General features: G+C 55.6%; 1 protein-coding gene across 1 annotated transcript; it reads right to left on the reverse strand.

Annotated features, from left to right (window-relative positions):
• Positions 1-6,118: 6,118 nt before the first annotated feature.
• On the reverse strand, positions 6,119-22,123 carry PNOC (prepronociceptin; the record flags this gene model as incomplete). The annotated part of the gene is made up of 2 exons (XM_084201653.1): positions 21,587-22,123; positions 6,119-6,502 (listed from the first exon to the last, which is right to left on the reverse strand). Exons 1-2 carry the CDS (start codon positions 21,722-21,724, stop codon positions 6,119-6,121), a joined length of 522 nt encoding a protein of 173 aa, XP_084057779.1. The 5' UTR covers positions 21,725-22,123.
• Between the last annotated feature and the right edge of the window lie 308 nt (positions 22,124-22,431).

A 22,431-nucleotide genomic window follows, 5' to 3' on the forward strand; every position in this document is an offset into this window, starting at 1 on the left:
AATCATCTCCTAGAAACCATAACTGGATTTATTTTGGATTTTTGTTGTTTTTTTTTTTTTGCTCTGTACAACTTTAATGAGAGAAATCTCAGAAACAACAACAAAACCAAAAAACCAAAAAAAAATCAAAATTTTGGGCTCATCCTGGAATTTCCCTTTTTTTTTTTTGTTCTGTTCCCGTTTTCCCATCGGAATTATCAAAATATTCTCATTTTTTGGGGGGGATTTTTGGGGGTTTTTTTTGGGATCAGCTTCGGGTTCGTGGAATTTTTTTATTTTTTGGGGTTCGAAAAATTGAAGAGGAATAAAAAAACCAAAAATTTCCAGAATTTTGGGGGAAATTAATTTTTTTTTTTTGTAAAAATTCAATTTATTTTCTTCAAAAATACCCTTTTTGTTCAAAGATTCAAAATTTTTTTTGGAAAATATTAAATTTTTTTCAGCGAAAATGCAAAATTTTTTTCCTGCAAAATTCCCCTTTTTTTGGCAAAAAAAAATTTCCTCTTTTTCTGGACAAAAATTCCTTTTTTTGTGGGCAAAATTTCAATTTTTTTTGAAAATATTCATCTTATTTTTGGGGGGCAAAAAATCAATTTTTTTAAAATTCAATTTTTTCTTTTTTGGGCAAAAATTCAAAATTTTTTGGGGTAAAAAATTCAAATTTCTTTTTGACAAAAAAATCCTCTATTTTTTGGGGCAAAAATTTCCAATTTTTGGGCCAAATTTCAAATTTTTTTTTTCAAAAATCCATCATTTATTGGTGAAAATCCAATTTTTCCCACAAAATATAAATTTTTTCTCCCAAAATGCCACTTTTTTGGCAAAAATTCAAATTTTTTTTGCAAAAATTCAAATTTTTTGCGGCAAAATGTCTGGGGTTTTGGGGCAAATTTTTGATTTTTTGTAAAAATTCCTCTTTTTTTGGGCAAAAAATTCCGCTCTTTTTTTGCAAAAATTCATAATTTTTGTCGGGGGGGCAAAAATTCAATATTTTTATCCGAAAAAATTCAAATTTTCCCCACAAAAATCCCCTTTTTTTGCTCAAAATTCCCATTTTTGGGGGGGCAAAATTCCCGGTTTTCCCCTCGCGTTCGGCCTCGGTTCCGTGCCCGCCCTCAGAGCGGCTTCGGAAACGGTCGGAAACCTTCGGGATCCGTCGGGAGAGCCCTCGGCAATCTTCGGGAACGCTCGGGAGCCGCCGGGGAAGCCCTCGGCAACCTTCGGGAGCGCTCGGAAGCCGCCGGGGGAGCCCTCGGGAACTCTCGGAAACCGTCGGGGGAGCCCTCGGCAACCTTCGGGAGCGCTCGGGAGCCGGTGGGGAAGCCCTCGGCAACCTTCGGGGACGCTCGGGAGCCGGCGGGGGAGCCCTCGGAAACCTTCGGGAACTCTCGGAAACCGTCGGAAGAGCCCTCAGGAACCCTCGGGGCAGCGCTCGGGAGCCGGCGGGAAGCGGCGGGGGAGCCCTCGGTAATCGGCGGGAGCTCTCGGTAATCCGCGGGATCCGGCGGGGGAGCCCTCGGGAGCCGGTAGAAACCGTCGGGGGAGCCTTTGGGAGCCCTCGGGAGCCGGCGGGAACCGGTGGGATTTGGCGGGAACCGTGTGGGGAACCCTCGGGAAGCGTCGGGAACCGTGTGGGGAGCGCTCGGGAAGCGTCGGGAGCCCTCAGGAGAGCTCGGGAACCGGCGGGATTTGGCGGAAGAGCCCTCGGGAACCGGTAGAAACCGTCGGGGGAGCCCTCGGGAGCCGGCAGGAACCGTGTGGGCAGCTCTCGGGAACCGGTGGGATTTGGCAGGAACCGTGTGGGGAAGCCCTCGGGAACCCTCGGGAGTCTTCGGGAGCGCTCGGGAACCGTCGGGAACCGTGTGGGGAGACCTCGGGAACCGTCGGGAGCACTCGGGAAGGGTCGGGAGCCCTCAGGAGAGCTCGGGAACCGGCGGGATCTGGAGGGAACCGGCGGAAGAGCCCTCGGGAACCGGCAGGAACCGTGTGGGGAGCCCTCGGGAACCGGTGGGATTTGGCGAGAACCGTGTGGGGAGCCCTCGGGAACCGTGTGGGGAACCCTCGGGAAGCGTCGGAACCGTGTGGGGAGACCTCGGGAACCGTCGGGAGCGCTCGGGAAGGGTCGGGAGCCCTCAGGAGAGCTCGGGAACCGGCGGAAGAGCCCTCGGGAACCGGCAGAAACCGTCGGGGGAGCCCTCGGGAGCCGGTGGGATTTGGCGAGAACCGTGTGGGGAACCCTCGGGAAGCGTCGGAACCGTGTGGGGAACCCTCGGGAGCCTTCGGGAGCGCTCGGGAAGCGTCAGGAACCGTGTGGGGAACCCTCGGGAGGCTTCGGGAGCGCTTCGGGAAGCGTCGGGAGCGCTCGGGGGCGCTCGGCTCGGGGCGGGCGGAGCTGCGGCGGGCGAGGAGCGGCCTCGGGGCGGCCTCGGGGCTCCGGAGCCGAAGCGCTTCGGGTCCCGCCGGGAGCGCGCGCGGCCGAGCCGGGCTTGGGTTAATTTGGCCTCGGCCGGGCCGGGAGGCGGTGCCGGAACGCTACAGAAAATATCAAATAAAACGGGGGGAAAAATCAAATATAAAAGGAAAAGAGGAAAAAAGAATGGAAAATAAAATGGGGGGAAATATAAAAAATAAATTGGGGGAAGAATGGAGAAATGAAAAAAATAAGGGGGTGAAATGGGGGAAGGAAGGGGGGAAATAGGGAATAAAATGGGGGGGAAATTAAAAATAAAATTAAATAGAGGAAAGAAAGTGGAATAAAATGGGAGATGAAATGGAGAAATGAAAGAGGAAAAATTTTTAAAGGGAAATAAAATGAGGGAAGAAAGGAGGAAAATAGGAAATGAAATGGAGAAGGGAAAGATTTAAAAAATACAAATTAAAAAGGAAAAATTAAAAAAAAAGAAAGGGGGGAAAAGACAAATTTTAAAAAGGAAAAAGAAATTAAATGGAGGAAAAAAAATTTAAAATATAAAATAAAGTAGAGGAAAGAGGGAAAAAAGGAGAGAGAAGAAAGGGAGAAAATAGAAAATAAAGTAGGGGAAGGAAATGGGAAAAAATAGAAATAAAATAGAGAAAAGAAAGGGAAAATATTTTCAAGGGAAAAAATGGGGGGGAAAGGAAAAAGTGAGGGGAAAAGAGGAAAAAATAGAAAAAAAGATTTAAAAATGAGAAAAAATAGGGAGAAAAAAGGGGGGGAAAAAGAGGGGAAAAAGGGAAAAAAAGAGAAAAAAAATTTAAAGTGAGGGGAAAAAAGGGAAATAAAGAGGGGGGAAAAAAAGAGAAAAAGAAATTAAAAAGTGGGGAAAAAATGGTAAAAAAAGAAGAAAAAGGCCAAAGCAGCTGAGGCGAGAGCAGGACAGGGGAATTTGGGAATTTTGGAATTTGGGAATTTCAGAATTTTGGGATTTCTCTCCCAGGATTTTGGGAGATTCCACCCAGGGAGTGGGGGGAAAAAAAATAAAGGAAAAAATTTGATTGAAAAATGGGAAAATTCTCCCAAATTTGAGATTTTTTAAAATTTATTTGGGAATTGCAGCGTGGGACTGGAGAGTTCTGGTTTGTTTGAAATGGGCTCATCCTTGAAGTTCTTGAAATTTTATTTAATTTATTTGGATTTGATTTCTTTTTATTAATATTTCTTTTAAAATTTATTTTCATTTTTCTTCATTTTATTTTTCTTTCTTGCACTTTAAAAATTTATTTAATTTTTTCTAGATATTTCTCTTTATTTTAATTGAACTTAATTCAGATTTTATTAACCTCTAAAATTTATTTTAAATGCTTTTTTCCCATTTACTTTAAATATTTGAACTCATTTTTTAAACTTCTTTTAAATAACTTTGATCATTTTTTATTTATTTTCAATAATTCCATTTAAATATTTTTTTAATTTCCTCTTTATTTCTTTAGAATATTTTTGAAATCTCTTTTTTATTCCTTTGAAAATATTTTTGAAATTCATTCTTTATTTCTTTACAATAACTTTGAAATTTATCCTTTATTTCTTTTAAATTTTTTAAGCTTATTTTTTGTTTCTTTAAAATTTTTTAAAATTTATTTTGATTTCTTTTAAATATTTCCCATTTATCCTTTTTAAACCTCCTGAATTTATTTGATTTTCATCTCTTGAAATTTGAATTTTTAATGCATTTTCTTCTTTATTTAACATCATTTCCAAATTCTATTCTTTTAAATCTCGATGGAATTTTAAATTTTAAATTAAATTTTTCAATTTTATTTATAAAAAACTCCATTTTTTTGGGAACATTTCCTGTATTTATTTAGAAATTTGATTTTTTTTCCCAATTTTTTATTGGGGGGAACCGACCCCTGCTGGACGTGGAGCAGGGGACACTGAGGGGACACTGAGGGGACCTCAGAGGTGACCCTGGGGGTGACACCAGAGGGGACCTCAGAGGTGACCCCAAAGATGTCCCTGAGGGTGACCCCAAAGGTGATCCCAAAATGACACCGGAGGTGACCCCAAAGGTGACCCCAAAGGTGATCCTGACCCTAAAGGTGACCCTGAGGTGACCCCAGTGGTGACCTGGGAGGTGACACCAAAGGGGACCCCAATGGTGACCCTGAGGGTGCCCCCAAAAGTGACACTGAAGGTGACCTCGAAGGTGGGGTGACCCTAAAGGTGACCCTGAGGGTGACCCCAGTGGTGACCTGGGAGGTGACCCCAAAATGACACCGGAGGTGACCCCAAAGGTGACCCTGAGGTGACCCCAAAGGTGACCCTGAGGTGACCCCAAAGGTGACCCTGAGGGCAACCACAGAGGTGACCCCGAGGGTGACACTGAGGGTGACCTGGGAGTGACCTAAAGGTGACCTTGAAGGTGCCCCAAGGTGACCACGAAGGTGACCCCAAAGGTGTCCCCAAGGTGCCCCAGAGGTGACCCCAAGGGTGACACTGGGGGCAACGCAAAGGAGACCTTGAAGGTGTCCCCAAGGTGACCCCAAGGTTCCCCAAAGGTGACTCCAAGAGTGACACTGGGGGCAATCTGGGGGTGACCCAAAGGTGACCTTGAAGGTGCCCAAAGGTGACCCCAGAGTGCCCCAAGAGTGACACTGGGGGCAATCTGGGGGTGACCTTGAAGGTGACCTTGAAGGTGCCCCAGAAGGTGTCCCCAGGGTTCCCCAAAGGTGCCCCCAAGGTGCCCCAAAGGTGTCCCCAGGGTTCCCCAAAGGTCACCCCAAGAGTGACACTGAGGGCAACCTGGGAGTGACCCAAAGGAGACCTTGAAGGTGCCCAAAGGTGCCCCCAAAGGTGTCCCCAGGGTGCCCCAAAGGTGCCCCTAAAGGTGACCCCAGGGTGACCCCAAGGGTGACACTGAGGGCAGCCTGGGGGTGACCCAAAGGAGACCTTGAAGGTGCCCAAAGGTGTCCCCAGGGTGCCCCAAAGGTGACCCCAAGAGTAACACTGGGGACAATCTGGGGGTGACCCAAAGGTGACCTTGAAGGTGCCCAAAGGTGACCCCAAAGGTGACCCCAAGAGTGACACTGGGTGCAATCTGGGGGTGACCCAAAGGTGACCTTGAAGGTGCCCAAAGGTGCCCCCAAAGGTGACCCCAAGGTGCCCCAAAGGTGACCCCAAGGTGCCCCAAAGGTGACCCCAGGGTGGCCCAAAGGTGACACTGAGGGCAACCTGGGAGTGACCCAAAGGAGACCTTGAAGGTGCCCCAAAGGTGACCCCAAGAGTGACACTGGGTGCAATGCAAAGGAGACGTTGAAGGTGACCTTGAAGGTATCCAAAGGTGCCCCCAAAGGTGTCCCCAGTGTTCCCCAAAGGTGTCCCCAAAGTTGTCCCCAAGGTGCCCCAAAGGTGACCCCAAGAGTGACACTGGGGGCAATCTGGGGGTGACCCAAAGGTGACCTTGAAGGTGCCCAAAGGTGTCCCCAGGGTTCCCCAAAGGTGTCCCCAAGGTGCCCCAAAGATGCCCCAGAGCCGCCCCCAGGGTGTCCCGTGTCCCTCCCCCGCGGCGTCCCCGCGTCCCTCCCGGCGCCGGCGTTTCCGAGCCGCGTTTCCGAATGGGTTTGCTGTCTTGGAGATGGCCCCCTTGTAGGATGGCACCCATGGGATGTGGCGGGCGGGGTGTGGAGGGTTGGATCCCGCTTAGATCTCGTTGGCGTCGCCGGCGCCGCCGCCGCGGCCGTACTCACTGGAGCGCGGCGCCATGCCCAGGTACTGCTTCAGGAACTCGCTAAACCTCTTCTGGTTGTTCCACTTCCGCGCCGACTTGCGCACCCCGATGAAGCCCCCGTACCTCTTCTGCACCCCCTTGGCCGCCCGGCCCGCTCCCGGCCGCCGGGAAATGTCCTCCCGCTCTTCCTCCTCCTCCTCCTCCTCGCGCCAGGCGCCCGGCGCCTCGGCGGATCCGCCCCAGGGCCAGGCGCGGCCGGAGAGGCGGCGGGGCCGCGGGGCCGCTCGGCCGGCGGCCAGGCACAGCTCCCAGGTGGCGCGGGGCACGGCTTGGCCTTCGCACTCCAGCAGGCAGATCTGCGGGGGGGAAAGGGGGAGGGGGTCAGGGGGGCGTCCCCGGGGGGTGGGAGGGATGGAGAGAACGGCGGCGGCACCGCGGTGCCGGCATCTGTCCCGACAGCCATCATGACGTCCATCCCGACATCCATCGTGACATCCATTGTGACACCCATCCCGACATCCATCCTGACATCCATCCTGACATCCAACCTGACACTGACACGCATCCCAACATCCAACCTGACACTGACACACATCCCAACATCCAACCTGACACTGACACACATCCCAACATCCATCCTGACACCTGTCCCAACATCCCTCCCAACACCCATCCTGACATCCAGCCTGACATCCATTGTGACACCCATCCCGACATCCATCCTGACATCCATCCCAACATCCAACCTGACACTGACACGCATCCCAACATCCATCCTGACACCTATCCCGACATCCATCCTGACATCCATCCCGACATCCCTCCCAACACCCATCCCGACATCCATCCCGACATCCGTCCTGACATCCATTGTGACATCCAGCCCGACATCCATCCCGACACCCAGCCTGACACCAACACCCATCCCGACATCCATCCCGACATCCATTCCAACATCCATCCCGACATCCAGCCTGACATCCAGCCTGACATCTACACCCATCCCAACATCCACCTCGACGCCCATCCCCACATCCATCCTAACATCTGTCCCAACATCCGTCCCGACATCCATCCCGACGTCCATCATGACATCCATCCTGACATCTACACCCATCCTGACATCCGTCCCGACATCCATCCCAACATCCAACACCCAACCCAACATCCATCCCGATGCCCATCCCAACATCCAACATCCATCCTGACACCCATCCCAACATCCAACATCCATCCCGACATCCATCCTGACACCCTTTCCAACGCCCAACCTGACACCAACACCCATCCCCACATCCAACATCCATCCCGACATCCATCCTGACACCCTTTCCAACACCCAACCTGACACCAACACCCATCCCCAGATCCATCTTGTCATCCATCCCAACATCCAACAGCCATCCCAACATCCATCCCAACACCGACATTCGTCTCAAAACCCATCCCAACATCAACACCCATCCTGACGCCCAACCCAACACCCAACCCAATACCCATCCCAACACTGACACCCAACCCAACAGCCAACCCAACACCCAACATGAGCACGAACATCCATCTCGACACTCAACCCAACACCAACACCCAACCCAACACTGACACCCATCCCAATCCAACACCCAACACCAACACCCAACCCAACACTGACACCCAACCCAATCCAACACCGACACCCAACCCAACACTGACACCCAACCCAATCCAACACCGACACCCAACCCAACACTGACACCCAACCTAATCCAACACCCAACACCAACATCCAACCCAACACTGTTACCCAACCCAACACCCATCCCAACACTGACACCCATCCCAATCCAACACCCAACACCAACACCCATCCCAACACTGACACCCAACCTAATCCAACACCCAACACCAAAATCCAACCCAACACTGACACCCAACCCAACACCCATCCCAACACTGACACCCAACCCAATCCAACACCCAACCCAACACCAACACCCAACCCAACACTGACACCAATACCGACATCCATCTCGACACTCAACCCAACACCAACACCCAACCCAACACTGACACCCATCCCAATCCAACACCCAACACCAACACCCAACCCAACACTGACACCCAACCCAATCCAACACCAACACCCAACCCAACACTGACACCCAACCCAATCCAACACCGACACCCAACCCAACACTGACACCCAACCCAATCCAACACCGACACCCAACCCAACACTGACACCCAACCCAATCCAACACCGACACCCATCCCAACACTGACACCCAACCTAATCCAACACCCAACACCAACATCCAACCCAACACTGTTACCCAACCCAACACCCATCCCAACACTGACACCCATCCCAATCCAACACCCAACACCAACACCCATCCCAACACTGACACCCAACCTAATCCAACACCCAACACCAAAATCCAACCCAACACTGACACCCAACCCAACACCCATCCCAACACTGACACCCAACCCAATCCAACACCCAACCCAACACCAACACCCAACCCAACACTGACACCAATACCGACATCCATCTCGACACTCAACCCAACACCGACACCCAACCAAATCCAACACCCAACCCAACACCCAGCCCAACACCAACACCCAACCAAATCCAACACCCAACACCCAACCCAACACCAACACCCAACCCAACACTGACACCAATACCGACATCCATCTCGACACTCAACCCAACACCCAACACCAACACTGACACCCAACCCAACACCCATCCCAACACCGACACCTATCCTGATGTCCAACCCAACACCCATCCCAACACCCAACACCAACATCCATCTCTACACTCAACCCAACACCAACACCCAACCCAACACCGACGCCCATCTTGACACCCAACCCAACACTGACACCCAACCCAACACCCATCCCAACACCGACACCCATCTTGACACCCAACCCAACACCAACACCCAACCCAACACCCATCCCGACACCGATACCTATCCTGATGTCCAACCCAACACCAACACCCAACCCAACGCCCATCTCAACACCAACACCCAACCCAACACCAATACCCAACCCAACACCGACACCCATCTTAACACCCAACCCAACACCAACACCCATCCCATTGGAAGCGCCCATGGAAGGTGCCGGCAGCTCCTCAGCGCATCCCCGGCCTCCTCCCTCCCCAGAGGTGCCTCCTGCCCAAGCCCGTGCTGGGCTCCCAGAGGGATGGAAGGTTCTGGAGATGCTCAGCAGAGCTCTCCCAGAGGGATGGAAGGTTCTGGAGATGCTCAGCAGCGCTCTCTGAGCTCTCCCAGAGGGATGGAAGGTTCTGGAGATGCTCAGCAGAGCTCTCCCAGAGGGATGGAAGGTTCTGGAGATGCTCAGCAGAGCTCTCTGAGCTCTCCCAGAGGGATGGAAGGTTCTGGAGATGTTCAGCAGCGCTCTCCCAGCGGGATGGAAGGTTCTGGAGATGCTCAGCAGCGCTCTCTGAGCTCTCCCAGAGGGATGGAAGGTTCTGGAGATGCTCAGCAGAGCTCTCCCAGCGGGATGGAAGGTTCTGGAGATGCTCAGCAGCGCTCTCTGAGCTCTCCCAGAGGGATGGAAGGTTCTGGAGATGCTCAGCAGAACTCTCCCAGAGGGATGGAAGGTTCTGGAGATGCTCAGCAGAGCTCTCCCAGAGGGATGGAAGGTTCTGGAGATGCTCAGCAGAACTCTCCCAGCGGGATGGAAGGTTCTGGAGATGCTCAGCAGCACTCTCTGAGCTCTCCCAGCAGGATGGAAGGTTCTGGAGATGCTCAGCAGCGCTCTCTGAGCTCTCCCAGAGGGATGGAAGGTTCTGGAGATGCTCAGCAGAGCTCTCCCAGAGGGATGGAAGGTTTTGGAGATGCTCAGCAGAGCTCTCTGAGCTTTCCCAGAGGGATGGAAGGTTCTGGAGATGCTCAGCAGAGCTTTCCCAGAGGGATGGAAGGTTCTGGAGATGCTCTCTGAGCTCTCCCAGAGGGATGGAAGGTTCTGGAGATGCTCAGCAGAGCTCTCCCAGAGGGATGGAAGGTTCTGGAGATGCTCAGCAGAGCTCTCCCAGAGGGATGGAAGGTTCTGGAGATGCTCAGCAGCACTCTCTGAGCTCTCCCAGAGGGATGGAAGGTTCTGGAGATGCTCAGCAGCGCTCTCCGAGCTCTCCCAGCGGGATGGAAGGTTCTGGAGATGCTCAGCAGCGCTCTCCCAGCGGGATGGAAGGTTCTGGAGATGCTCAGCAGCGCTCTCCGAGCTCTCCCAGCGGGATGGAAGGTTCTGGAGATGCTCAGCAGAGCTTTCCCAGAGGGATGGAAGGTTCTGGAGATGCTCAGCAGAGCTCTCCCAGCGGGATGGAAGGTTCTGGAGATGCTCAGCAGAGCTCTCCAAGCTCTCCCAGCAGGATGGAAGGTTCTGGAGATGCTCAGCAGCGCTCTCCGAGCTCTCCCAGGCACGCCCCACGCTGTCCCATGGAATTCCGGAGCTCTGCTCGGTCACTCTGAGCTCTGCAGGGTCCCACGGCCCAGAAATCATCGACTGGGATGGTGGAGGTGAGAGAGGATGGGATGGAGGTGAGAGGGGGTGGAGGTGGGACAGGATGGAAGTGGGAAGGGATGGGATGGGATGGTGGAGGTGGGACAGGATGGATGTGGAAAGGAAGAGTGGAGGTGGGACAGGATGGGATGGAGGTGAGAGGGGGTGGAGGTGGGACAGGATGAGGTGGGACAGATGGGTGGAGGTGGGACAGGATGGAAGTGGGGCAGGATGGAGGTGGGATGGCATGGTGGAGTTGGGAAGGGATGGAGGTAGGAAGGAATGGAGGTGGGACAGGATGGGATGGGAGTGGGACAAGATGGAGGTGGGATGGGACAGTGGAATTGGGAAGGAAGGGTGGAGGTGGGACAGAATGGTGGAGGTGGGATGGGATGGTGGAGGTGGGACAGGATGGATGTGGAAAGGAAGAGTGGAGGTGGAATGGGATGGTGAAGGTGGAAAGGGAGGGAGAAAGGGGGACAGGAGGGGCTGGAGGTGGGACGGGATGGAAGTGGGCAGGGATGGTGAAGGTGGGACAGGATGGAGGTTGGATGGGACAGGATGGAGGTTGGATGGGATGGTGAAGGTGGGACAGGATGGAGGCTGGATGGGACAGGATGGAGGTTGGATGGGACATGTAGGAGGTGGGATGGGACAGGATGGAGGCTGGATGGGACAGGATGGAGGTGGGATGGGACAGGATGGAGGCTGGATGGGACAGGATGGAGGTGGGACAGGATGGAGGCTGGATGGGACAGGATGGAGGTTGGATGGGACATGATGGAGGTGGGTTGGGACAGGATGGAGGTTGGATGGGACAGGATGGAGGTTGGATGGGACAGGATGGAGGCTGGATGGGACAGGATGGAGGTTGGATGGGACAGGATGGAGGCTGGATGGGACAGGATGGAGGTTGGATGGGATGGTGAAGGTGGGACAGGATGGAGGCTGGATGGGACAGGATGGAGGTTGGATGGGACATGTAGGAGGTGGGATGGGACAGGATGGAGGTTGGATGGGACAGGATGGAGGTTGGATGGGACAGTGGAGGCAGGCAGGGACAGCAGAGGTGGAAGGGACCTCTGGCCCATTCCCATGGCAGGTCCTTGTTCCCGGTGTTTTTCCTCCCCAGGGCAGAACTTTGCTCTCCCCGCGGTTTCTCCAGCCGGGAATGTTCCCTGGACGGCAGCAGACGCCTGTGGGGTCCCACAGCCCTCCCAGCTCTGCTGAGGCTCTCCTGCCCCGTTATCCTGAAGGATCCTGGTGCTCCAGGTTGGCCCATTCCAGGATTGTCCTCAAGATGTCCCAGAACCCCGGGATGAAGGTCGGGCCCCGCCGCTCCTCCGGGAATCCGCGCTGGCTGCTCCCGGTGACCTTCGGAACAGCTCGGGGGGTGAGGATGGAAAAGCTCCAACGCCTCTCCAGGGATTCTCAGGACGCTTCCCAGATCTTCCTCAAAGGCAGGGGGGCCTCCAGCTCCTCCAGCCCCAGGAACGGCCGTTCCCACCACGTCCCTTCGCCACCAGGGTTCATCCCCCCATGGCTGGGGCTTGTCCCTTTCCAGGCATCACCAAACCCACCATGGTTGGGTCTTGTCCCTTTCCAGGCCAGACAGGACATGGAAAATCCTTTTTTTGGTGCCACCAAACCCACCATGGTTGGGTCTTGTCTCTTTCCAGGCCAGACAGGACATGGAAAATCCTTTTTTTGGTGTCACAAACCCACCATGGTTGGGTCTTGTCCCTTTCCAGGCATCACCAAACCACCATGGTTGGGTCTCATCCCTTTTCAAGCCAGACAGGACATGGAAAATCCTTTTTTTGGTGTCACCAAACCCACCAGGGTTGGGTCTCGTCCCTTTCCAGGCCTGACTGGACACGGCCCTGTCCCTGCTGTGGGGTTTTGGTGTCACCAAACCCACCAGGGTTGGGTCTCATCCCTTTCCAAGCCAGACAGGACATGGAAAATCCTTTTTTTGGTGCCACCAAAGCCACCAGGGTTGGGTCTCAAACCTTTCCAGGCCTGACAGGACATGGAAAATCCTTTTCTTGGTGTCACCAAACCCACCAGGGTTGGATCTCGTCCCTTTCCAGGCCAGATGGGACATTCAGAGTCCTTTTCTTGGTGCCACCCAACCCAGCATCCAGGGAAAACCATCCAGGAGAAAATGGTGGAAGAGCCAAACTGGGTGAAGTCTGGGAGGAGCCGCCCAGGAGGGAAGGGTTGTTCTCATCTCCATCCCGACGTCCCCAGCACGGTGGGATCCTCCAGGCGCTGATCTCCAGCTGGCTCCACCCCAGCTGGAGATTCCCATCCTCTCCTCCAACCCTCAAATCCATTTTTTATCCTTTTTCCCCCCAAACCTCCCCTCTCTCCATCCCGTTCCTCACAGCGGCTTCGTCCTTCCCATGGCTCTTCCTCCCGACAACAAATTTGGGATTTTTTCCTGGAAATGCACCAAAACCTCCTTTTTTTACCCCATAACCCCAAGGAATTCCCCTGGGGTGGGACAACGGGGACCTGCTCACACCCAGGGGGGCGAGGGCTCGTCCCAGAATCCCAAAAGAGGGAGAATTGTCCCCAAACGAGGATGGGGCCATGCGGAGCCACCGAGGTCCTCTCCTGGCATCTGCAGGGTTTTGGAAGGGTCTGTGCTGCTGGAGGTGACAGATCCCACCGAGGTGACAGCTCCAGGGTCCTTTGGAATGGACATCCCTGCCACCAGGCTGAGGTGACAGCTCCAAGGTCCTTTGGAATGGACATCCCTGCCACCAGGCTGAGGTGACAGCTCCAAGGTCCTGTCACCCTCCAGAATGGACATCCCTGCCACCAGGCTGAGGTGACAGCTCCAAGGTCCTGTCACCCCCTGGAATGGACATCCCGGGGGCCACCGGGCTGAGGTGACAGCTCCAGGGTTCTGTCACCCCCTGGAATGGACATCCCAGCCACCAGGCTGAGGTGACAGCTCCAAGCTCCTGTCACCCTCCAGAATGGACATCCCGGCCACCAGGCTGAGGTGACAGCTCCAGGGTCCTGTCACCCTTTGGAATGGACATCCCAGCTCCTGGGCCACCTGGCTGAGGTGACAGCTCCAAGGTCCTGTCACCCCCTGGAATGGACATCCTGGTCACCAGGCTGAGGTGACAGCTCCAGGGTCCTGTCACCATCCAGCATGGACATCCCTGCCACCAGGCTGAGGTGACAGCTCCAAGGTCCTGTCACCCTCCAGCATGGACATCCCGGGGGCCACTGAGCTGAGGTGACAGCTCCAGGGTCCTGTCACCCTCCAGCATGGACATCCCAGCCACCAGGCTGAGGTGACAGCTCCAGGGTCCTGTCACCCTCTGGAATGGACATCCCGGCCACCAGGCTGAGGTGACAGCTCCAAGATCCTGTCACCCTCCAGCATGGACATCCCGGGGGCCACCAGGCTGAGGTGACAGCTCCAGGGTCCTGTCACCATCCAGAATGGACATCCCTGCCACCAGGCTGAGGTGACAGCTCCAGGGTCCTGTCACCCTCTGGAATGGACATCCCGGGGGCCACTGAGCTGAGGTGACAGCTCCAGGGTCCTGTCACCCCAATGGACATCCCAGCCACCAGGCTGAGGTGACAGCTCCAGGGTCCTGTCACCCTCTGGAATGGACATCCCGGGGGCCACTGGGCTGAGGTGACAGCTCCAAGGTCCTGTCACCCTCTGGAATGGACATCCCTGCCACCGGGCCTCGGTGACAATTCTCCTGGAATTGTCCCCAGCTGGGAGCAGGTCGGCGCCCTCGGTGCGCAGTGTCCCCGACCGCCCGGGGAGGTTCTGTCCCGTCGTTGGTTGGTGGCTTTGGTGGCCTCGGGGACCAGGACAGGGGGGATCCACCCCCGTCCCGAGGAGCAGCCGCTCCCTGCCCTCCCTGGCACCGGCAGTTCCAGGATCTCCGGCTGCACTGAGCTGGTGGGACTGCCTGGGACGGCGCTTTGGGAATGGTGGGGGTGGCACCAAAGCCCACCAGGAGGATCCTTCCAGCCCAAAATGATCCTCAAGAGATCCCAAATCCCACCAGGAGGCTCCTTCCAGCCCAAATTGATCCTCAAGAGATCCCAAAGCCCACCAGGAGGCTCCTTCCAGGCCAAACTGAACCCCAAGAGACCCCAAATCTGACCAGGAGGCTCCTTCCAGCCCAAAATGATTCTCAGGAGATCCCAAACCCCACCAGGAGGCTCCTTCCATCCCAAAATGATCCTCAAGAGATCCCAAATCCCACCAGGAGGCTCCTTCCAGCCTAAACCGAGCCCCAGGAGATCCCAAATCCCACCAGGAGGCTCCTTCCAGCCTGAAGAGATCCCAAATCCCACCACCAGGCTCCTTCGAGGCCAAACTGAGCCCCAGGAGATCCCAAATCCCGCCAGGAGGCTCCTTCCAGCCTGAAGAGATCCCAAATTCCACCACCAGGCTCCTTCCAGCCCAAACTGAGCCCCAGGAGATCCCAAATCCCGCCAGGAGGCTCCTTCCAGCCTGAAGAGATCCCAAATCCCACCACCAGGCTCCTTCCAGCCCAAACTGAGCCCCAGGAGATCCCAAATCCCACCAGGAGGTTCCTTCCAGCCTCAGGAGATCCCAAATCCCACCAGGAGGCTCCTTCCAGCCTCAGGAGATCCCAAATCCCACCAGGAGGCTCCTTCCAGCCCAAAATGATCCGCAAGAGATCCCAAATCCCACCAGGAGGCTCCTTCCAGCCCCAAGAGATCCCAAATTCCACCAGGCTCCTTCCATCCCCAACTGAGCCTCAGGAGATCCCAAATCCCACCAGCAGGTTCCTTCCAGCCCAGAGCTTCAGAAGATACCAAATCCCACCAGGAGGCTCCTTCCAGCTCAAAATTGTCCTCAAGAGATCCCAAATCCCACCAGGAGGCTCCTTCCAGCCCAAACTGAGCTTCAGGAGATCCCAGATCCCACCAGGAGGCTCCTTCCAGCCCAAAATGATCCTCAAGGGATCCCAGATCCCACCAGGAGGCTCCTTCCAGCCTTAGGAGATCCCAAATCTCACCAGGAGGCTCCTTCCAGGCCAAAATGATCCTCAGGAGATCCCAAATCCCACCAGGAGGCTCCTTCCAGCCCAAACTGAGCTTCAGGAAACCCCAAATCCCACCAGGAGGCTCCTTCCAGCCCAGACTGAATCCCAGGAGATCCCAAATCCCACCAGGAGGCTCCTTCCAGCTCAAAATTGTCCTCAAGAGATCCTAAACGCCACCAGGAGGCTCCTTCCAGCCCCAAGAGATCCCAAATCCCACCAGGAGGCTCCTTCTAGCCCAAAATGATCCTCAGGAGATCCCAAATCCCACCAGGAGGCTCCTTCCAGCCCAGAGCTTCAGGAGATCCCAAATCCCACCAGGAGGCTCCTTCCAGCCCAGAGCTTCAGGAGATCCCAAATCCCACCACGAGGCTCCTTCCAGCTCAAAATGATCCTCAGGAGATCCTAAACGCCACCAGGAGGCTCCTTCCAGCCTTAGGAGATCCCAAACCCCACCAGGAGGCTCCTTCCATCCCAAACCAGGAGACCCCAAATCCCACCAGGAGGCTCTGAGCCCCAAGAGACCCCAAATCCCACCAGGAGGCTCCTTCCATCCCAAACCCCAGGAGATCCCAAATCCCACCAGGAGGCTCCTTCCATCCCAAACCCCAGGAGACCCCAAATCCCACCAGGAGGCTCCTTCCATCCCAAACCCCAGGAGACCCCAAATCCCACCAGGAGGCTCCTTCCATCCCAAACCCCAGGAGACCCCAAATCCCACCAGGAGGCTCCTTCCATCCCAACCCAGGACACCCCAAATCCCACCAGGAGGCTCCTTCGATCCCAAACCCCAGGAGACCCCAAATCCCACCAGGAGGCTCCTTCGATCCCAAACCCCAGGAGATCCCAAATCCCACCAGGAGGCTTCTTCCGGCCCCAGGAGATCCCAAACCCCACCAGGAGGCTCCTTCCAGCCCAAAATGATCCTCAGGAGACCCCAAATCCCACCAGGAGGCTCCTTCCAGATTTAAGAGACCCCAAATCCCACCAGGAGGCTCCTTCCAGCCTTAAGAGATCCCAAATCCCACCAGGAGGCTCCTTCCATCCCAAACCAGGACACCCCAAACCCCGGTTCCCCCTGCCCTGGCTTTGGGGGGTCCATGTGCCACCAACCCCCCGGGATGTCCCCAAGGCTCCGGCTGGAGCTCCAGGACAGGACCCGGTGGGACAAGGGGATCTCACAGAGCTTCTGGTGCCCTCAGCGTTCTGGGGTGGTGGCACCCCAAAACCTGGTGGCACTGGGGTGGCTCCAGCATCTTCTGGAAGTTTCTGGTTTCTCCTGGGGTTTTTTTTTGGGGATATTTCCCAACCCTGGGGGCTTCCGAGCTGCCGCTCTTTTTGGGAAGGGGGGACGTGGATGATCCACCGGGAACGCGGCTCAGGGAGGGGAGAAGAGAGGATTGAGGAGCTGCAAAACCCCAGAATTCCTGGAGAACCCCAAAATTCCTGGAAAACCCCAAAATTCCTGGAAAAGCCCAAAATTCCTGGAAAACCCCAAAATTCCTGGAAAACCCCAAAATTCCTGGAAAACCCCAAAATTTCTGGCGGGTGGGACACGAACGGAGCTCGGGAGGAGCCATGGGGTGTCCGAGCTCCCCCCGCCCGGCCGGGGCTCCGGGCGGGACCTCGGAGGGTCCTCGGGGGTTTGGGGTGGGGGAGGCAGAAATGGGACGGAAGGGGGGCGTGGTTGGGGTCCTGGGAGCGTCCTGGTTTGGGATCTTCATCCTGGTTTGGGATCTTCACCCTGGTTTGGGATCTTCACCCTGGTTTGGGATCTTCACCCTCATTTGGGATCTTCACCCTGGTTTGGGATCTTCATCCTGGTTTGGGATCTTCATCCTGGTTTGGGATCTTCATCCTGGTTTGGGATCTTCATCCTGGTTTGGGACCATCCTGGTTTGGGATCTTCATCCTCATTTGGGATCTTCACCCTGGTTTGGGATCTTCACCCTGAGTTGGGACCATCCTGGTTTGGGATCTTCACCCTGGTTTGGGATCTTCATCCTGGTTTGGGATCTTCACCCTGGTTTGGGATCTTCACCTTCCCTTGGGACCATCCTGATTTGGGATCTTCATCCTGATTTGGGATCTTCACCCTTGTTTGGGATCTTCACCCGGGTTTGGGATCTTCACCCTCATTTGGGATCTTCATCCTGGTTTGGGATCTTCATCCTGGTTTGGGATCTTCACCCTCATTTGGGATCTTCACCCTGGTTTGGGATCTTCACCCTGAGTTGGGACCATCCTGGTTTGGGATCTTCACCCTGGTTTGGGATCTTCACCTTCCCTTGGGACCATCCTGGTTTGGGATCTTCATCCTGGTTTGGGATCTTCATCCTGGTTTGGGATCTTCATCCTGGTTTGGGACCGTCCTGGTTTGGGATCTTCACCCTGGTTTGGGATCTTCATCCTCATTTGGGATCTTCATCCTGGTTTGGGATCTTCATCCTGGTTTGGGATCTTCACCCTGGTTTGGGATCTTCATCCTCATTTGGGATCTTCATCCTGGTTTGGGATCTTCACCCTGGTTTGGGATCTTCATCCTGGTTTGGGATCTTCACTCTGGTTTGGGATCTTCATCCTGGTTTGGGATCTTCATCCTGGTTTGGGATCTTCATCCTCATTTGGGATCTTCATCCTGGTTTGGGATCTTCATCCTGGTTTGGGATCTTCACCCTCATTTGGGATCTTCACCCTGGTTTGGGATCTTCACCCTGGTTTGGGATCTTCATCCTGGTTTGGGATCTTCACCCTCATTTGGGATCTTTATCCTGGTTTGGGATCTTCATCCTGGTTTGGGATCTTCACCCTGAGTTGGGATCTTCATCCTGGTTTGGGATCTTCACCCTCATTTGGGATCTTTATCCTGGTTTGGGATCTTCATCCTGGTTTGGGATCTTCACCCTGAGTTGGGATCTTCATCCTGGTTTGGGATCTTCACCCTGGTTTGGGATCTTCACCCTAATTTGGGGTCTTCTCCTTCCCTCAGGACCATCCTGGTTTGGGATCTTCATCCAGATTTGGGACCGTCCAGATTTGGGATCTTCACCCTGGTTTGGGATCCTCACCATCCCTTAGGACCGTCCTGATTTGGGATCTTCACCCTGGTTTGGGATCTTCAGCTTCCCTCAGGATCATCCTGGTTTGGGACCATCCTGGTCTGGGATCTTTATCCAGGTTTGGGATCTTCACCCTCATTTGGGATCTTCATCCAGATTTGGGATCTTCACCTTCCCTCGGGACCGTCCTGGTGCCCACCCAGGAGTGACAGTGACAATGACAGTGACAATGGCAGTGACAATGACAGTGGCAGTGGCAGTGACAATGACAGTGACAATGACAATGGCAGCAGGTGGCACCTTCCCCTCAAACCCCAAATCCCCCCCACATTCCCCAGCAGAAGGAAAAGGGCTCCCAGACCCCCCGGGCATGGGGACAGGGGACAGTGTCACCGTGTCCCCCAGACCCCCAGCACGGGGCCAGGGGACAGGGTGTCACTCAGGATGTCCCCCAGACCCCCAGCATGGGGCCGGGTGACACTGGTGGCACTCCTGATGTCCCCCAGACCCCCAGCATGGGGCCGGGTGACACTGGTGGCACTCCTGGTGTTCCCCAGCCCCCGAGGATGGTGCCAGGTGACACTGGTGGCACTCCTGATGTCCCCCAGACCCCCAGCATGGGGCCAGGTGACACTGGTGGCACTCCTGATGTCCCCCAGACCCCGAGGATGGGGCCAGGTGACACTGGTGGCACTCCTGGTGTCCCCCAGTCTCCGTCAGAAGGACAAGGCTCCCCAACCCCCCCAGGGGTGGTGACAAGGGGACAATGTCCCCCAGATCCCAATGGTGTCACTCCTGATGTCCCCCAGACTCCGAGCCGGGTGCCAGGTGACACAGGTGTCACTCCTGATGTCCCCCAGATCCCAATGGTGTCACTCAGGATGTCCCCCAGCCCCCCAGGATGGTGCCAGGTGACACAGGTGTCCCTCCCTCTGTCCCCCAGAGCCCAGATCCCGATGTTGTCCCTCCTGCTGTCCCCAGCCCCCAGGATGGTGCCAGGTGTCCCCGCTGTCCCTCCCGCTGTCCCCCAGGATGGTGCCGGGTGTCCCCGCTGTCCCCAAGCCGGATGCCAGGTGTCCCTGGTGTCCCCCAGCCGGATGCCAGGTGTCCCCGCTGTCCCTGGTGTCCCCAAGGATGGTGCCAGGTGTCCCCGCTGTCCCCAAGCTGGGTGCCAGGTGTCCCTGGTGTCCCTCCTGCTGTCCCTGAGCCGGGTGCCGGGTGTCCCTGATGTCCCCAGGACAATGCCAGGTGTCCCCTCTGTCCCCAAGCCGGGTGCCAGGTGTCCCCTCTGTCCCCAAGGATGGTGCCAGGTATCCCTGGTGTCCCCCAGGACAATGCCAGGTGTCCCCTCTGTCCCCAAGGATGATGCCAGGTGTCCCTGATGTCCCTCCCGCTGTCCCCGAGCCAGGTGCCAGGTGTCCCTGGTGTCCCCAGCCCGGTGCCAGGTGTCCCTGCTGTCCCCGAGGATGGTGCCAGGTGTCCCCACTGTCCCCAAGCCGGGTGCCGGGTGTCCCTGGTGTCCCCCAGGATGGTGCCAGGTGTCCCCACTGTCCCCAAGCCGGGTGCCGGGTGTCCCTGGTGTCCCTCCCGTTGTCCCCCAGCCGGGTGCCAGGTGTCCCCTCTGTCCCCAGGATGGTGCCAGGTGTCCCTGGTGTCCCTCCTGCTGTCCCCAGACCCCAGTGGTGTCCCTCCTGCCATCCCCAGCCCCCCAGGATGGTGCCAGGTGTCCCCGCTGTCCCCAAGGATGGTGCCAGGTGTCCCTGATGTCCCTCCCGCTGTCCCCAAGCCGGGTGCCAGGTGTCCCCGCTGTCCCCCAGCCCGGTGCCAGGTGTCCCCGCTGTCCCCCAGGACAATGCCAGAATGCCAGGTGTCCCTGCTGTCCCTCCCTCTGTCCCCCAGCCAGGTGCCAGGTGTCCCTGGTGTCCCTCCCGCTGTCCCTGAGGATGGTGCCAGGTGTCCCTGGTGTCCCCAAGAATGATGCCAGGTGCCCCTGGTGTCCCTCCCTCTGTCCCCAAGCCGGGTGCCAGGTGTCCCCGCTGTCCCCAAGGATGGTGCCAGGTGTCCCCTCTGTCCCCAAGCTGGGTGCCAGGTGTCCCTGGTGTCTCCCAGGATGGTGCCAGGTGTCCCTGCTGTCCCCAAGGATGGTGCCAGGTGTCCCTGGTGTCCCCACCCCGGTGCCAGGTGTCCCCTCTGTCCCCCAGCCGGGTGCCAGGTGTCCCCTCTGTCCCCAAGGATGGTGCCAGGTATCCCTGGTGTCCCCCAGGATGGTGCCAGGTGTCTCCTCTGTCCCCAGGACAATGCCAGGTGTCCCCTCTGCCCCCAAGCCGGGTGCCGGGTGTCCCCGGTGTCCCTCCTGCTGTCCCCAAGGATGGTGCCAGGTGTCCCCGGTGTCCCCAGGACAATGCCAGGTGTCCCCTGTATCCCCAGCCCGGTGCCAGGTGTCCCCAGTGTCCCCAGGACAATGCCAGGTGTCCCCAGCCCGGTGCCAGGTGTCCCCTCTGTCCCCAGGACAATGCCCCGAGGATGGTGCCAGGTGTCCCCTCTGTCCCCAGCCCGGTGCCAGGTGTCCCCTCTGTCCCCAGGACGATGCCAGGTGTCCCCAGGACAATGCCAGATGTCCCTGCTGTCCCCAGCCCGGTGCCAGGTGTCCCCGCTGTCCCCAGGCCAATGCCCCGAGGATGGTGCCAGGTGTCCCCTCTGTCCCCAGCCCGGTGCCAGTGTCCCTGGTGTCCCCAGCCCAGTCCCAGCTGTCCCCGCTGTCCCCAGCCAGTGTCCCAGTGTCACTCACGAGGCGGTCGAAGCGGGGGCGGGGCAGCAGGCGCTGGCAGTGCGCGCAGTCCCCCCGGCAGTCGCCGCGCGCGCGGGCGCAGAGCCCCAGCAGCAGCAGCAGCAGCAGCAGCAGGTCCCAGAGCAGCAGGGCCCTCATGGTGCCACCACCTGCGGGGACACCACGGCCCTCAGGGACACTGAATGGCCTGGGGATCCCCAAAAAAAATCCCAAAAAAAATCCCCCAAAAAATCCCAAAAAAATCCCAGGAAATCCCAAACAAAATCCCCAAAAAGTCCTCAGAAATCCCAAATAAATCCAAATAAAATCCCCCAAAATTTCCACAAAAATCCCTGGAAATCCCAAACAAAATCCCCAAAATATCCTGGGAAACCCCAGATAAATCCAAAAAAATCCCCACAAAAATCCCAGGATATCCCAAAAAAAGCCTGGGAAATCCCAAACAAATCCAAAAAAATTTCCCAAAAAATCCCAGGAAATCCCAAACAAAATCCCCAAAATATCCTGGGAAATCCCAGATAAATCCAAATAAAATCCCCCAAAATTTCCCCAAAAATCTCAGGAAATCCCAAACAAAATCCCCAAAAAGTCCTCAGAAATCCCAAATAAATCCAAATAAAATCCCCCCAAAATTCCCCAAAAATCCCAGTAAATCCCAAACAAAATCCCCCCAGAAATCCTGGGAAATCCCAAATAAATTAAGAAAAAAATCCCCCCAAAAAATCCCGGGAAATCCCAAATAAATCCCCCCAAAAATCCTGGGAAATCCCAGATAAATCAAAAAAAATCCCCCTGAAATATCCTGGGAAATCCCAGATAAATCCGAATAAAATCCCCCCCAAAAA

Source organism: Fringilla coelebs (genome assembly GCF_963513975.1).
Source record: "Fringilla coelebs genome assembly, chromosome: 3".
NCBI lineage: Eukaryota > Metazoa > Chordata > Aves > Passeriformes > Fringillidae > Fringilla > Fringilla coelebs.